The 17,697-nt window shown below is 37.8% G+C and overlaps 1 protein-coding gene across 1 annotated transcript in view; it reads left to right on the forward strand.

Moving 5' to 3' along the window:
* The window catches only part of Nme8 (NME/NM23 family member 8), a 70,790-nt gene that overhangs the window by 15,359 nt on the left and 37,734 nt on the right, over positions 1-17,697 (forward strand). Inside the window, exons 8-10 of the mRNA XM_015490087.1 lie at positions 2,075-2,167; positions 3,415-3,656; positions 14,165-14,340. Of these exons, the coding sequence (XP_015345573.1) occupies positions 2,075-2,167; positions 3,415-3,656; positions 14,165-14,340 (511 nt within the window). The remainder of the gene's footprint in view (positions 1-2,074; positions 2,168-3,414; positions 3,657-14,164; positions 14,341-17,697) is intronic.

Below are 17,697 nucleotides of genomic sequence, written 5' to 3' on the forward strand. Positions count from 1 at the left end.
GGCCTGTTCCTGGCACGGGCGGCGACTCTGCTCTGCCCCTACTCCAATTAGGGTGGTGTGTGTACTCCGCCGGTCTGTCGCAGGTCTGCCTATCTTGGAGGCGCGGGCGGCGGATCTGCCCTGCCCCTCCTACCACACCTGCGGACCCGTGGGCCTGATCTGCAGGTTGGTCACAGGTCTGCTCACCCTGCGGGCACGGGTGGCAGTTCCGCTCCGCCCCCACTCCAATTGGGGTCACGTGGCCACCACACCGGCAGGGCCTGATCTGGGCGTGGGAGAAGGATCTGCTCTGCCCCTACTCCAGTTGGGGTGACGTGTGTACCACACTGGCAGGCCACTGGGCCTGACCCGCCAGTCTGTCACAGGTCTGTTTACCTTGCAAGCGCGGGCGGCGGCCAATGGGCTATATTTTGACAGCAGCCTGTGGTTTCCTGAGCCCTGAATAAGGGCAACAAAATTATATTGCAATTTGAAGGAAAGTTTGCATGTGCAATAGAAGAGGTCACATGGGGAGTTATGTAAGGTGGGATTGGACATTTCTTGATGAACTTCCTATCATGCAGGTGACAGGACATTTACTATTTGTTCCATTTTTATATCAATTTAATTAATAGCACTCTCTAAGGTGAGCACTTTTTCTCCAGATTTTGGTATGTATGTGGGGGACTGGAGTGGCACCTAACTACCCTATTCCTTTATACATTAGCTGTTCTTCATCAAGTGTTTCAAAAATAGTATCTCACATCAATGGTTTACTGTTCCTTATGTTTTAATAGCTACCATTGTGAAGATTTCCGAAACTGCCTGGTTCTTTCAGTTAAGGCAGTCTTATTAGTCATTATTATGTCTGAATTTTTTGTTTCTGGCATGATGAACATATTTCAGAGATGTAATAAATGTCTGCTAAAAAACCCCTCCTCTCTTCAGTACAGTGAAAGCTATGTAACAGGACAGAAAAAAAAAAATGTAAGGAATACTTTGAATAAAAGCAAATGAACATGCAACAGTTTAAAACTATAGTAAGGGACATTTTATCAAGCCTAAATGTTGCTTGGATTCAATTTTCTGTTGTCAGTTACTATGTGACTTGACAAAACATTATTTCAGTTTTTAAATGGGGATCAACGAAGAGGGGGTCACTAAGATGTAAGTAACATTCTACAGTGTCAACGAAGATAATGGAACCAGTAGAATTTTTATGTCCGTAACTGAAGCAGGATGCACCTGGTCCTGGATGTTCCCAAATAAAATTGAGGTGACATTATTGGTAACAATTAATGCAATTTTATTTGATCACGTGGGACTCATTGGGCTTGTCATATTTGCCTCAAAGCTTTTCTTTGTTACATTTTATCACATGTGAATGACATGAAAACCAAATTTTGTCATCAAATAAAATTTTTACTCAAACAAGTAAAACATGGTAATTCTTAATTCCTAATATCATAGATATTTTTGTTGCCAAAGAGTATGTTGTCTAAAAACAGATTAGGAGTTATGACCTTCAAAAATTAAGATATAAAGTTCAAACAACTTTGAATATGCTCAAGAAGTGCTTGTAAGTATGTTTTTATGAGTGATCCAGAAAGCTGTAATGTTGTCACTTGAAATTAAGTCTTTTTTTTTTTTTTTGCATTTTGAGGCAGTTCTCTCCCTCCCCTCCCCCATTTTCATACTAGAGATTGAACTCAGGGATACTTAATCACTGAGCAACATCCCCAGCATCCTTCCCCTTTTTTAAATTTATTAAGAGACATAGTCTTGCTAAATTGCTTAGAACCTCACTAAATTGATGAGGCTGGCTTTGAACTCATGATCCTTTGAGCCAGTTTCATTTTAATGGAAATATTTTGCAGTCCTGGTTCAGGCTTTGAAAACTTAGATATCTAGGAGGCAAAAAAGAACCTTCTCATATATTTCAGAGCCACTTCAAACCTAGAGCCCTATGGATGTTGCTAAGGTCTTTACATGAAATGCATTAAAATCTGGGTGCTTCAAACCCAGGAAGTAAATGTCCTTAACTTGATTTACCTATAATCTGCATCATGCCTTGTTCTGCTCTATTTCATTGAAGATTATCAAGGAGGGATATGTCATAGAAGTAGAGGAAGCACTGATGCTCACTGAAGGACAAGTGAGGGACTTCTACGGTCAAATAGAAGACGAGGTAAGAAATTTTTTTAAAAAGCCACTGTGTATTTAAATACATTCAAATACAGTGATTCCTATGAACTTCATTATAGAAAAGCAAATGGGTAGGTCTAGTCAACTAAGCTGCAGGTGTCCTTGATAGTGTCCATATCTTGGTCAGGCCAAAGACAGTGGCTTTGGGGAAATCTCTTCAAAGATAGATATAGTTATACTCCAGGAAAGCAAAATGGTCTGGTTGTTTCCTTGGAATGAATATCTCTTTTTTATTATGTCCTTTGGACGTGTACCTCCAGTGAAGAATCTCCTCAACTTCAGCTCCACAGGAATGGTTTTAAACCATTCTTTACCTAAAGTTATTTCTTGCAGGTTGTGTTCATTTAGATTATCTTTTGCCTAGACAAATATGATGAAAACAGTGCTGGAAAATATTGGAAAGTGCACTGGCTTAAAAGTCAGGAGACCTATCTTCTAGAAACCCACTGTCCAATATGGTGGGTGCTAGACAACTGTGGTCATTTGAATTTAAATTCATTAAAAGTAAATAATGTTAAAAATTCAGAGACTCAGTTGCACTAATCACATGTCAAGTGCTCAGTAGCCACATGCAGCTACTCTGTTGGAGAGTGCAGAAGAACATGTTCCTCATCACAGAAAGTTCCATCTGATAGCAACTTGCAGAACTGGCTGCAATTTGAAGAACCACCCCTCCTGGTTACACATGTATAAAGATTTATAAAATGAAAGGGTTGAAGCAGCTGTATCAGTAGCAACTGTGAACTATTGAGTAAATTCAATTCATGAATTTCACCAGCAGGCTACTGAATCAAAACCACTGGGATTGAGTTCCAGAATGCTGTGCTTTAATAATCCCTGCACATGACTTAGAAACATCCTAAAGTTTGAAAATAATTGTTAGACTGCCTTTATAGTCAATTCCTGCTAGCTGTGGATTTTTATCCTTCAAAAATGTCTTTACATTTTTAATCCCAAGAACTCGGGAGGCTGAGGCAGGAGAATGGAAAGTTTGAGATCAACCTGGGAAATTTAATGAGACCCTATCTCAAAACAAAATATAGCTTAGTGGAAAGTACCTCTGGGCTTAATTTCCTGGGTTGGAAAAAAAAAAGTCATTGCAAACAGGAGGTTTAATTCCCACGCTCAGTGATCATGAAGGAGAAGATTCCATTGGTCTCCATGGCTGCCATTTTACTTTACCTATTTCAGGAGGCTGAATTATTTTATTTTTATCATTTTATTTTGTAGCCTGACTTTGAAGATTTTGTATCTTTAATGACAACTGGATTAAGCTATGTGCTAGTTGTATCTCCAGGAAATGAAAAACCAGATTCCCTAGAAGAAGCTCAGCTGGATATAGAATCTAACGAACCACCTGAAGATCTACCCGAGGCTGAAGTTAATGACACATTGGCCACAATGAAGAAGCTACCCAAGGCTGAAGTTAATGACACATTGGACACATTGGTCACAATGAAGAAGCAGGACAGGTAGCAAAGACAATTAAATTATCATTTATTTTTGTCATTAAATAATAAAAGTGTAATGTCCAAAATCTCAAAACTTAAGGGCAAATGTTTTTATTTTGAAGCCACAGGCTTTCTTCCAGTCAGCCTAAAATGTTTAATGTTTACGCCAAGAACATTAGAAAAGGAAGAATTATTCCAGCTTGTTTTTCTAAACCTGGGAAACATCAGCCTGACATCGTGGCCAGCCTGACATCATGGCCAGCCTGACATCATGTATAATCCCTCCCAACCCTGTATTCTCTCCATCTCTCCACATTCCCCTTCCACCTTCCCTGATCCCTGAAGACATCAGGCATGCTGTTTTATTTAAGGCTGGTTATAAATTGCTGACAACAAAATGGTTGTACATTTTTGTCAGTGAATTTAAAAATTTTTGAAAGTGAATATGAAAGGTTTTCAGAATACTGGTTTTATATGCTGTGTGTGTACCTTTTGCTCTTGTGAAGACTCAGAGAATCTAGCATTTAACAGTTGTGAAAGCTATGCCTAAAAGAAAGTGGGGTGAACAGGAACGTATATAGAGTATCTGATTCTTGAAGCTTCATGGGGTGTGTCTCCCTGCTGCTCAGCAGCCCACTTAATTGCATTTTCTGCTCAAGAATCTCCAGAACTTTCCTTGTTGTCTTAATAATGATCTGTGGTAGCTTTTCTTGAGTAGCTACATCTGCTGGTTCCCATCAGTGTTATACTTTTTAGATAGGGGAAATTTCTAATATCATTACTTCTAAGTTTTTAGCAGGATAGAGGGGCTGATAAGATAAATCAACAGCTGACAAAGGACTTTGTAAATGGTAGTGGTTATTTTCTGTTTTTTTTTTTTTCAGGGTAAATAAGGGAAGATTTTGGTTGGGAGTAATAGGCTTGAAAATATACTGGATTTTATACCAGAATTTTTGAGCCATTCACAAACTAGCATCTTGAAAAACGCTCCATGCACTTGGTACAAGTCCACATTTCATTGGTACTCTTCCCCTGTAATAAGTTTCCATTACATCAAACTTGGAGAAACAATTGTCTCCAATTGTTCAACCCCCACATAATAGCACAAAGTCAGCATTTTAATTGGCAGGATGAGAGTGGAATGAGGTTTGTATAATCTTGCTTCAGAAAAGTCTGCAGTATTTTCTTACTAAACTTAGGGATCCTATTTGCCTTTGGCCTGTGGTACCTTGAGCAATAGCCACAAGTAGGGAGCATGGGATGGTGTGGAGCATGCTTGTCTCGTACTTATTCTGGTTTCCACAGCTTGTTCTGGAGGAAGGGCCTAATAGGTGATGTCACTTCCTTCTTATACCATTTTTTTTTAAATACTTGAACCCAGGAGCACTTTACCACTGAACTACATCACCAGCCCTTTTTATTTTTTATGGTGAGACAGACTCTTGATAAGTTGCTGAGGAGGCCTCCAACTTGCTATCCCCCTGCCTCAGTCCTCCTGAGTCAAAGGAATTACAGGTGTGGCCGCTTTGCCAAGCTCCCATCTGACATCTTTTAAGTAGACCCAGAACCTAACAGATTAAGGACAAATACCTCTCATAAGTAATTTGCACATTTGTTCACTTTTACTTTTTACTGTTTTCTTCCCCATCTAAGAGCCTCCTCATGCTCCTCTTTGAATAATGGGGATGCAGGGGGAGGCAGAAGGGAAGTTAAAAGCAGCACAATCAGACTGGGAATGATTGATGATCCACTCCATGAACATGAGCTATGTCCAGGACAGCCAGGGCAGCAGAGGCCAAGGGCTATGCCAGGTTGGTTATTCCTGCATAGACAAACACAGTTTGTGACACCATATGTTATGGGAAAACATCCTCCATGCCAATGATGTAGTGCCTGCTATAATGGCTGGCTGAAAGGGGAGGGAGGGAGAATGGGAAGCACACAGAATGGGCACCCACATTTCAGATTCCCCCTGGAGGGCTTTTTACACATGATTTACACTACCTATGTACATGTCTTCCTATAGATGAGGAAGATGTGGTTCTGTTAGTCACACTTCCCGGAGTCACACAAGTAGTTACTGGCAGAGTTTTCACGCATCCATTCATTTATCTGATATTTATTAACTTCCTACTATATGTTATGTCCTGGAGGTAAAAAATGGAGAATAATTAGATGACCCCTGAGGTCCCTTTCATCTTTAAATCTTTAAATCGAGTGTAGGTGACATTTCCTATCTACGATAATATGTAGATGTTCTTTGATGTACTGTCCAGTTGTATCCCAATAAACTCATCATAAGTTGAAAGTATCATAAGTAGAAATGCATTTAACACACCTAAGCTACTCATAGTCACAGGATAAGCCATGCAGCCCACTGTAGAGGATCAGTATTTCCTGGTGATCTTAGAGCTCACTGCTGCTGCTCAGCTTCAAGAGCGATCCTACTGCATATTGCTGGCTGGGAAAAGATCACAATTCAAAATGAAAAATGTTGTTTCTATGAAATGTACATCAGTTTCTTTCATAAAGTCAGAAAAAAACCATAAGTTGAATCATCCTTTGTCAGGAACCAACTCAATTATATTTCTCTGTCCATAGAAGGTGTCTCTTCTATTCTTGGTGAGTTCTCTATTTGTTCTTATACATGTTATAGCTATAGAGAGCTTGATTTTTTTTCTTTAGTGAAATTCTCATTTTAATTAAGGTAATAGACACCTTTCCTAAAGCAATCTCTAACATGTTTCTGGGATGAGGGTTTTCCACACTCTGTACCCTGACTCTCCACTCCTGTTGCCACAACTTTCTTCAGTCTTTGGAATCAAATGGAATTGCACTAATGAGCAGCTGGCTGCTGGTGAGGCCTGGAATTCTGCTTAGGCTCTCAATTAGAGAGAAAGTGAGGATGGTGTGGTGGTCTCCAGTGAGGGCTTGGGCAATGCCTGAACTAAGACTCAGGAAGCAGGAACCTGGAGACAGCATCAGGCCTTGAGAAAAATAAACAGACTCAAGGAAGGGTGATATTGGACTTCACAGGCTCTTCCTGAGCCCCGAAAGGACACATGATGGAGCTGTTAGAATTATTGAATTCCCTGCCCTTGAAATCCAAGGGGACTCTCTTCTCTAATTGTTCTTACAGGAGCATGACAGCCTTCTGGCTTCTATAGCACAGGCTTGTGGCCTAGAGACTCCTTTGCTGTAAATCCTCCACCACTCTAACACACCACAAACCAGACCTATGTTGCAGTGATCCAATCAAGAGAAATGACAGCAACCTACGGAAGCCCAGCAGCCGGAGAAAGGAAGAGCTACATACAACTCATACCTGAAACTCAGGGAAAGGACCTACTAGCGGCAGAAAAGTCATTTAAAAATATAGAATAATAATAATAGTGCTTGAGATCTAAAAAAGACTTCACATTTGAATGATAAAAAATCCTGAGTTGAACTATAAATTCAGTGGAGAATCAGAAGGTGTGATAGTTATCTGAGACTTGAATTCATGACATGAGAATCAGATACAAGAAATAGCTCAAAGTACAAAGAGAAAGAAGAAATACTAAACTGAAAACATGAGAGCAGAAATAAGCAATGTGGAGAATATCCTGAGGAACCAATATGCTAATAAGAGAAATTTTATGCAGAGAAGAAAGAACAGATGGACACGCTGTAATTCAACAAATAATAGAAAAAAAACATACCCTGCAATGAATAAACACAAATACAGGAATATCGTGGGAAGAAACTGTGCACACTATTTTGAGACAGAATAAAGCACCCGGTAGTATATTTTATGTTTAAAATCGGGAGCAGGTCATTTTCTTCACATTCCCCTCCTATGTATGACAAAAATATTTTTAACTACTAATTATTGAATAAGTCATCAGCAATGCTAGAAAATAAAGATAGACATTAAAAGGTCTTTTTATGGAATATGTATAGATGAGCATATAAATAAAAAATAAAAATCAATATTACAGTGTCTAAAGTGAAAAAAAGTGATGGATTAATGTTGCTTAGATTTATTTAATGATGTTTTTAAAATAAAAAATTATATCTACCACAGGAATGAGTTTTTGTTTTTAAAAAGCATCACATCAGTTTTTGAAGATGTGTTAATGATTTTATTAATATTGAACTTTGTAGTCATATTTAATAGAAAGAGATATGTAAAAGTCCCACTTTGGAATAATTCCAGAAATGGAAATACGGCCCACAGGTTTGTTACTGAGGTTGATATTTCCACGTGAAATACAATGTACAAGATTTTATTTTTTTCAGTGCTGCCTTCTAATCCAGGGCCTCATGCATGAGATAACTATTGAGTTATAACTCCTGGCCCCATTAGAGGACATGTTTTTAATTAAAAGATAGTCATAAAAAAGTGCAAACTTGAAGGGTAAATATATATTATTAAAATTCAGCACAAACTATAGGAATTATTGAGGATACAGATAAAAGATTTTTCTTTTGTTAGGAGTATTTTATTACTAACATGGTTAGAATTAAGGTGCATGGTGTGATAAAAGAAGCCTGGCTTTTAGCCTGTTTTATTATTGGCTTGCATTTTCCCTTGGACTTTCAGAGGCTTCCTTCCACCAATTCCACAATTGGCAGCAACTGAGAAGAAGCTACTTATAAGGGAGAAATAACTGACTGACATGGAACTTGTCATCAGAATACTAAGAAAAAGACTACAACCTCTTCATTCAACAAGTTGCCTGTACAGCAAAGTTACATACTGCTCTCATGGAAGATATTTGGAGACTTAGTCAAACAAAAACTATAGGGAAAAAGAAGCAGTTGTTAGTAAACCCTGGAATCTATATGCACACACACTGAATACACGCAATGCATAATTCTCAATTATATAAGCGCTAATAAAGGACTCTTGAGGTAGATGTGTGCTGACAGATTCTAAATTATCTCAACAAAACCTGGAAAGTTGCTGGGTGTGTGTGGCCAGATGGTTCAAAGGTCTCAGAGGGCAGAGGAAGGAGGAGATAAAGAAGGCAGCTGAGCATGTTGTAAGGGCATGTTGCAGAAAGGGGCATGAATGGAGTGTGAAAGGTGGGAAATGGTGTGCCAGAGGCAAGACATATTCAGAATGTATGTATCTGATGTTGGGAACAGGAAAAAGATGGCTGGCATTAGTGCTTTGGATAACTACACAACTTCCATGTTAACAAGGGAAAGACTTGAATAGCAGAATGAGTAGCAACTTGATCAGACCAGCAAAATAAGGGAAAGAAAAACAAACTAATATTCAAAATAAACAGTGCATATAAAGTAATATGGAAGGAGTGAAGTCCAGACTAAAGCTATTATACTAAATATGAAAAGGTTAATTCTTCCATTTAGTACAGAGATAACCAGGCTAAGGTAAATAGATAAGAGATAAATTATAAACTACCCTGATAATGATACAGATAAGAATCATCAGTGGGTATTAAGCAATTGTAAAAACCTAAATGCATAGTTTCATATATTATCCTCATAGATTACTTATTAATTAAAAGAGGAAATTGTAGCTTCAGGGGTTGGTGGGACCATATTAACCATGCAAATATCACCAATGATGGTAAAAACTAACATCATGTAATACCTATTGTGATGCCCAAGGAAGGTCACAGGATCACTTGGGATGCACCCCTGCTAGATACTCATAACCTGAATATAATTGCAAACTACTGGGTCATCCTATAGTTTGAAGCCATACAAAAGGAAGGACAGGCCTGGACTCTTCAAAATGTCAATATCATGAAACAAAAAAGGCTGAGGCATTGTTCAAGATTAAAGGAGAAGAAGGAGATAGGATAGCTACATACAATGCATGATTCTGGAGTAGAAAAACAATTATTATCATTAAGGCAGTAAATTGGGGAATTAATGAAACTTGAATATGTTCTGCTTGTGAGATAATGGATTTATATCAGTGATAAATTCCCTGAAGTATTTGGTTAGAGAACCTGCAGCTTGCTCTCAAAGGCTCTGCAAACCTCACAGTCACAACCAGTCCCTGGACTGCAGACACACACAGCTGGCTGGGATGGGGAAAGGAAAGAGACAACAGATGTGGCAAAGGTTAACAGTTGGTGAATAAGACACTGAGTATAAATGCAAGTTCATTGTTCTATACTTTTTGGTCAATTTGAATTTTTTCAAAATTAAAAATGTAAACAACCTCACTCATCTATCTATGTTCTATTTAGAAGGAACGTAAAGGAAAATGAACATAAAAGGATGTAATAAAATAGCCAGGAATAATTTTAAAGTTGATCCTTAAAAGTGCTTCAACTTGTTTAAAAAAAATAACATGATGGAGAAGACAAAATTGGTGAAGATATAGTAATCAAAACAATTTAGCTCAGCCAACATAACTACTAAGTATATAAGAAAAAAAGTAGCAGAAAAGTAAGGAGAACTTGATAAAAACACCTGCTAGTAGATAGAAACAGGTAATGACAGAGAACAAATAACACACACTCTACAAGCGATATACAATAGAGGATCTTTAGTATATGGAATGTGAAATAGAATAACCTTACCTACCTCAAATAAATTTTCTCTGTTCACAAAGAAAATTTTAAGAAAAAAAATTATTTTTAATTTCTACCATACATTCTAGCTGATCATAACCTATTGAAATTGGAAATAAACAATGGAAAAATGACCAAAAATGTCTATTTGAAAGTATAAATCTTGTTTCTAAATAACCTTTGTTTTGGGGCTAGGGTTGTGGTTCAGTGGTAGAGTGCTCGCCTAGCATGCAGGAGGCACTGGGTTCGATCCTCAGCACCATATAAATGTAAAATAAAGATATTAGGTCCACCTAAAACTTAAGAATAAATATTTTTTAAAAACCCCTGTTTCAAAGACAAACTTAAAAGGAAAAGTAGAAACTATCTGGAAAGCTCTTCAAAAAAGAATTTTTAAATGTTTTTTATATAATTTTTTTCTTAACATTTTATCTTGAGCCATGCTTATCATCTCATAAAGTCAAAGACAGACGATGTTTTTATAACTGGTTTTTGGAGTAATTCAATCAAAAGTTGAACAAATACCATATTTTTGGATATAATAGGGAAAGACAACTTATTTTGACATGAAATTCAATTTTTGTTTTATTTAATTTCATTTAGTTTTGGCAAGGTTTTTGAACTCTAACTTTTTAAGTTTAAAAGTAATTTCTAAACAATAGTTTTAAATGGTTTTATTAGTGCATTATAGTTATAAATAATAGTGGGGCTCATTTTGACATAATCATGGAATATAATTTGCTCCACGTCAGTCCCTAGTACTTCCTTTTCCCCTCTCCTTCTCTACTTCCTTTATTCTACTGGTTTTCCTTCTATTTATTTATTTTTAAATTGGTGCTTTATAGATAAATATAAAGACGGGTTCACTGTGGTATACTCATATATGCACGTAGCATTATTTGGGCATTTTCATTCCACAGTTCTTCCCTTTTCCTGTCAACCGTTTCACTCGATTTGAGCTTGCTACTATGTCTGGTTTCTAACACCACATTGAGAAGAGATTAATCCCAGTAATTACAGCCACTTCAGAACAATGCCTTATACTAATAAATATATTTTTTTCAAAAGCTCATTAACAATGTTCTTCAGCAGTCCACTAATCTGAGGTAAATTGGAGTGATTTTCTTGAACTGGTTAGGCAATTCGATAATATGGAAAGGAAAAATTATTTTTAAACTGTATTTGGTTCTTTGGTCACTCATTTCCCACTGCTTCCATTCTGGGCTGTGGAGCAGTGCGGACTAATTTCCTGCCCCCGCCCCCCACCATTTTCTGGGAGTTGATTTATGTATGTGTGTATGCACGTTTCTTGGTCAGGTTTTTAAAATGATGTGTTTTATTTTGGGGGTGTCAATTACTATGCCATCTGTTTATTCGTAGATCTGATCTTAAGCAGTCGAAATTGTTGGAGAAGTGTAAGCAGAGTTTCACTGAAGGGTTTCACTCCCTTCTTGGCTGGAGGGCCCTGATGCCCTCCTGTTTCTGGGAGTCACAAAGCAAGTTCTGAGGAGAGGAGACTGGAATGGACTGGAATGTATCAGCCTAGCCTCCAGTGCTTTTTAGACTTGTAAGAGATGACTCAGGGCTCACCAAAGTTGGTCTACTTTTAATTGTTCTCAGTTCTTATCCCCCAACCTGAAGGATATGGAAAATAACAACCTCAGGACAGGGAAATGACACCCCCCACAAAACTGTCCTGGAAGAAGAGGGAGAAAGAAGTCAATCCCAGTAAATCCTTTCCCAGTAACAATGCCCCCCACTAGGGTGGGAGGTGGGAGGTGAAGGAAGCAAACTTTCATCCCTTCCTGAGCATCTCTACCAAAAGCAAACATTCATCCTTTCCCAACCACAATGGGTCCTGAAGGGAGGAGGGGGATACCGAAATGCCCTTTCTCATGGCCGATGAGTTCTGGAAGGAGAAAAGCAAATAGTGAAGCTCTGGGTAAAAGTGGGTCCCAGAGGAAGAAGATAAACAGTTCTGAGCTTTCATCCCTTTCCAGTAACAATACGTTTTGGACTTTTTACAGTTTTTTTTTTTCCCTGACTATCCAAACCAACATATTCTGCTTCAGTCTACAATGATTAATTCACTCTCATTGTAACCTATAAAATTCAGAGCCCCTCTATAACTGACTGTCATTTTCTATCTAGAAAGTGTACCTCTCCAGAGCTTGACTGATTGACTCCCACTGTGGAATAAAGGAAAGCTTGCTGATTCATGTGAGGTTTGCTTCCAACCCCAATATCTATGCTTCCATAATGGTGCTGAAACCATTTTAGTTATTTTTGCTTATACAACCTGCATCTCCCAAGGGTCAACCAGGAGACAGGCTCCTCATCCCAGAACTTAGATCACAGGTTTCCAGTGAAAGAGTTCTTTGCTCTTCTCCACTTTGTGGATTCAGTTTGCTGGTTCTGTTATTATTCACTCTTGGGAAGCTGCTATGATAGGAAAAAAACATGTGGCTTCCTCTGAAGATGTTATTCCATTCTCCAAAGGGATAAATCATATGGATTTAAAGGATGTTTGCTTTAGTCATCTTTTTTGCTGCTGTGACTAAAAGACCTGACAAGAAAATTTTAGTTTATTTTGGGGCTCATGGTTTCAAAGTTCCCAGTCCATAGACGGCTGGCTCCATTCCTTGGGGCTTATGGTGAGGCAGAACATCATTCATGGTGGAAGAGTGTGGCAGAGGGGAGCAGCTCACATGATGATTAGGAAGCAGAGAGTCTAAGCTCAGCTCACCAAATGCATATCCCAAAGGCATGCTTCCAGTGACCCACCTCCTCCAGCCACAACCCTACCTGCCTTTGGTTACTACTCAGTTATTCCCATATGGAGATCAAATCACTGATTGGGGTAAGGCTCTTACAACCCAATCATTTCACCTCTGAACATTCCTACATCGTCTCACACATTAGTTTAGGGAATACTTGACACCCAAACCATAACAATGTTAAAAATATAGTTCACTAGGAGTAAAGAAGTTGGGAAATGAAGTCAACTAGAAGGTTGAAATATTCAAAGGGTGGGAGGAAAGGAAGTGGAAGCAAGGGAGTGCCTGAGGCCCTAAAAAGGGAAGAAGTGAGAAATAGTAGAGAGAAAAGTTATATTGCTATTAGAGGGAGAGGTGAGGAGAAGAGGCATAATAAAGCAAAGAAACGAGAAGAGCAGAAGAACGTCATTGCCCCCCCCCCATTTCAACCCAAATTACCTCAAAACAAAACACCAAATACAATGAAATAGCAAAAGGTTAATAAAAGGAAAAGAAATGATAAAATAGAAAACGGGAAAAGAAAAAAGTATACACATGTATATTGTATATACTTGAATCTATCAGCAAATACAGTCAGAACAATCAAAATATTAATAATGATAATTAATAATAAAAGGAAAAGATTAAAGAAAAATTCTTAATTAAAAATGTGTAAACTTTTCCGCTAAAGTAGCTGAAGTTGAGTATCTACATCCTATTCCAGACTGTCTGTCTTCCAGTCCTTTATTTCTTGGGCTGTGTGCCTCTTTGTGAGAGCCAATACTGGATGATGTTAAACCCAACCTCCTTTTTTGATCTTGTCTCTCCTCTTGCTGGAGAAGTTTGGAAGTATAGCTGGTTGAGATGGCTCTCAGCTTCTCTGTTCTCCAGGGCAGGGGGATGGAACTGCAACCTCCTATTGGGATTTTGGCTAGACATCTCAGATCACTGCTCTTCCTGGTTGGAAGTGGTGCACGGATCTATTTGGGAAGTTCTGGGTGCTGGGTTCGAGCTCTAAATGGAACTTTGGACTTTTATTTGGAGTAGGTATTTTCGAGTGATTAAATCCTTGCACATTTAGGGCTGGGTTGATGTTGATCTCAGCTGGGAATCTGGGTTTGTATAATACCCAAAGAGTTCTACTTTTAGGGTGGGGTTACAGACCTTTCTACATTCTACCACCTTCGTTCATTTAGTTTATAATAATCTTAAATAATGTTTTGTATTTCAACAGTTTACAAGAACTTTTGGATCAACAACACATATCTCAGTATTGTGATATTGAAGATGATGCAACTAATGTTGCGAGGCTCCTTGATGTTTTCTTTCCTGATTTTAAATTAATGAAAAGCAAGAAGGAAGGAAAGACAATGGCACTGCTGCGACCAGATCTTGTTCATGAAAGGAAAGGTAGGAAATAAAGCATAAACTGTTTAAGTACTTTTTAGAGGGATGAATATTAACTTGCTAATTTCTTAGTGATAATGAATAAAACATTTTTAAAAGAGTTTATGAACAATTTTTTTGAACTATGACTTGTCGGTTGATGTTACCATTGCAGTAATTATTATATAGGTGAGATAAGAAGCTTTCATGTTTGAAATGCCTCAATTCAGTTTGGGTCAACCCTAATTAAGTGTGACTGGAGGGCTGGGAATGTAGCTTAGTGGGAGAATGCTCGCCAAGCACGTGGGAAGCTGCTTAGGATTCCATCCCTAGTGCGCGCTCACATGCACACACCACACACACACACACACACACACACACCAAAGTTTGAACAGCATGACTTGAAGAAAATATTTCACCAAGTCTTTTTCTTTATTTGTAAAATTCAGAAGATTAAAATGCAAATGCATAAATAAAGTTCCCAGCATTTTAAGTACAAGTTATTTTTAACCACATTTTACAATCCCATAGCAGAGTAAATACCACAGGATAAGAAGAGGAAGTATAAATTAAAAATTCATTTGTAACTTTTTTCTTTTTTATTCTAATTTGTTATATATGACAGCAGAATGCATTACAATTTATATTACACATGTAGAGCACAATTTTTCATATCTCTGGTGGTATACAAAGTATGTAACTAGTGTACAGAAACACAATTGATATTGATCTTTTATTCCCTGACTTGCTAAATTCAGTTCTAGGAGCTTTGATGATGTGGTCTTTATATAGAATGGGATTTCTTCCCCTCAGGTCCACTTACATTTTCAGGTATTTCTGGTGGGGTGGGAACTGAGACATGGGTACTGTGAAGTGCTCCCTGGCATCCTTAGCCTCCTGATACCAGATGCCAGGAACAGTCCTCAAAGCCCCAGGTATGACAACAAAATGTCTCCAGACAATGTCGAATGCTCCTCGGGGGACAGATCCTCTCTGATGGAGAACCATTGCTGTGGACAGCTGTGTCAGTGGCAATGCCATATACTTATCCCCTTGCTGTTCTGTAGGGCTTTTAGTCCCTCTGCTTGCCTCACTGGACCAGCCGAACTTCCTGTGTGCTGCTGGATAGGAGCCACCTGGTCCTTAAGGAGTCAGCTCTTACATTATGCATCAACTGCCCTCATCAGACTATGAAAATTTCAACCTTTTCCTCCTTTGGGGATATTTTTTTTTTTTAATCTTGAATGGATGTTGTATTTGCTCAAGTATTTTTTTTTCTGTTTATTGATGTAATTGTGTGCTTTTTCTTAGGTTTAACGCATTAATTTTTGAGTGTTGAACAGCCTTACATTCTCCAGATAAATGCCACTTGGTTGTTGGGTAGAGTCAGTTTTACATATGCTAATCATATCGCTAACTGAGGGCTTTAGTGTCACTATTCATAAGATAGATATGTGGTTCTCTTTAATGCCTTTATCTGGTTTTGGTGTCAGAGTAATGCAGGCCTCATAAAATGAGCTAAGAAGTAGTCACGCCTCTTCACTTACTGGAAGAAATAGTGTGGCATCAGCATTTTTATCTTCTTTAAATGTTTTTTAAAATATACCAGTAAAATTATCTGGGCCTGGAGTTGTCTTTGTTTTGAAGGCTTGGTTTTGTTTTCATTTTTGCCTTTCTGCCCTTTTTAATTTTTTTTAAAATTATGTCCATATTATTTTTAGTAGACATTATTTTTTGGAACAGTTTTAGATTTGTAGAAAAGTTAACATAATGCAGTTCCCATAATTGTGCCCACCCCCAATGTCTCCTGTTAACAACTTATATTCTTATTATACATTGTTACATTTAATCAACCCATGTGGTTACAATTTATTAACTTAAGTTTCAAAGATTACATTAAGGTTCCCTTTTTGCTGTGTACATTTTAAGGTGACACAAGGTCATGTGTCCCCACTACAGAATCATATAGAAGAAATTACTGCCTTAGAACTCCTATGTTCACCTACTGATCCCTTTTCCCTCTCAACCCCTGGCAATCACTGATCTATTTTCTATCTCAACAGTTTGTACTTTCCAGAATGTGAATACCTTTGGAATCATACAGTATGTAGGCTCTTCCGATTGATTTCTTTCACTTAGCAATGTGCAGTTAGGGTTCCTTCAGGTCTTTTTGACAGCATGATAGCTCATTTTTTATTTATTTATTTATTTATTTATTTATTTATTTATTTATTTATTTAGTGTGTGTGTGTGTGTGTTTTGTATCTAACATTCCTCTGTATGGCTGTAACAAAGTGTGTTTATCAAATTACTTATTAAGGGACAACTTGCCTGCTTCCACTTTTTGATGATCGTGAACAAAAGTGCCTTAGACATTCATGTGTGGGTTTTTGTGTAGAACAAGCTTTCAACTTCATTGGGTAAATAGCTAGGAGCATGATTATTGCATCATGTATAAAACTATGTTTAGCTTTGTAAGAAACTGCCAAAATGTGTTTTGCAGTAATTGTTCCATTTCCTTCCCCCTCATCAATGAGCAAAAGTTCCTATTGTTCTGCATCTTTGTCAGCATTTGATATTGTCAGTTTTTGGAGTTTATCTATATTATTAGGAACATAATAATATCTTATTGTTGTTTTTATTTACAATTCCCTAATATGAGGGAGCATCTTGACATATGAGGCCAAGCATCTTTTCATATGCTTACTGGTCATATCTGTATCTTCGCCAAAGAAGATAAAGATCTTGTTTTTGTTTGTTTGTTTGTTTGTTTGTTGTTTGGTATCAGGGCTTGAATGAAGGAACACTTATCCACCAAGCTGAGCCACATCCTCAGCCCTTTTTTGTGTTATATTTAGAGACAGGGTCTCACTGAGTTGCTTAGTGTCTTGCTAAGTTGCTGAGGCTGGCTTTGAACTTGTGATCCTGCCTCAGCCTCCCGAGCTGCTGGGATTATGAAATACCTAGAAAAGAGGACATTGAGTGTTTGACCACAAAGAAATGATGAATGTGATGGACATGATAATTGCCCTATTTATTTCACAGGACCTTTTGTCCATATCCTAATTGTGATGTTTGTTTTGTTACTGAGTGGTAACTTTATTTTTATATTTTGAATACTAGTTCTTGATCATATATGTGGTTTACAAATATGTTCTGCGTTTTTGATTCTGTGACTTTTTGCTGTCTTGGCAGTTTTTATCTTCCAAAATGTCATATCATTGGAATCCTACAGTGTCTTTCACAGGAAAGTTTGTGTTTTTAATATAGTCCAACTTACTCTTTTTGGAACTTTTCTTTTCTTTTTTTTTTTTTTTTTCGTGTGTGTGTTTTGGTTTTTCATTAATTCATAAATTAGCATTTTGTTCATTCTCGTAGAGT

This window comes from Marmota marmota, unplaced genomic scaffold (assembly GCF_001458135.2).
Source record: "Marmota marmota marmota unplaced genomic scaffold, marMar, whole genome shotgun sequence".
In the NCBI taxonomy this organism is placed as follows: domain Eukaryota; kingdom Metazoa; phylum Chordata; class Mammalia; order Rodentia; family Sciuridae; genus Marmota; species Marmota marmota.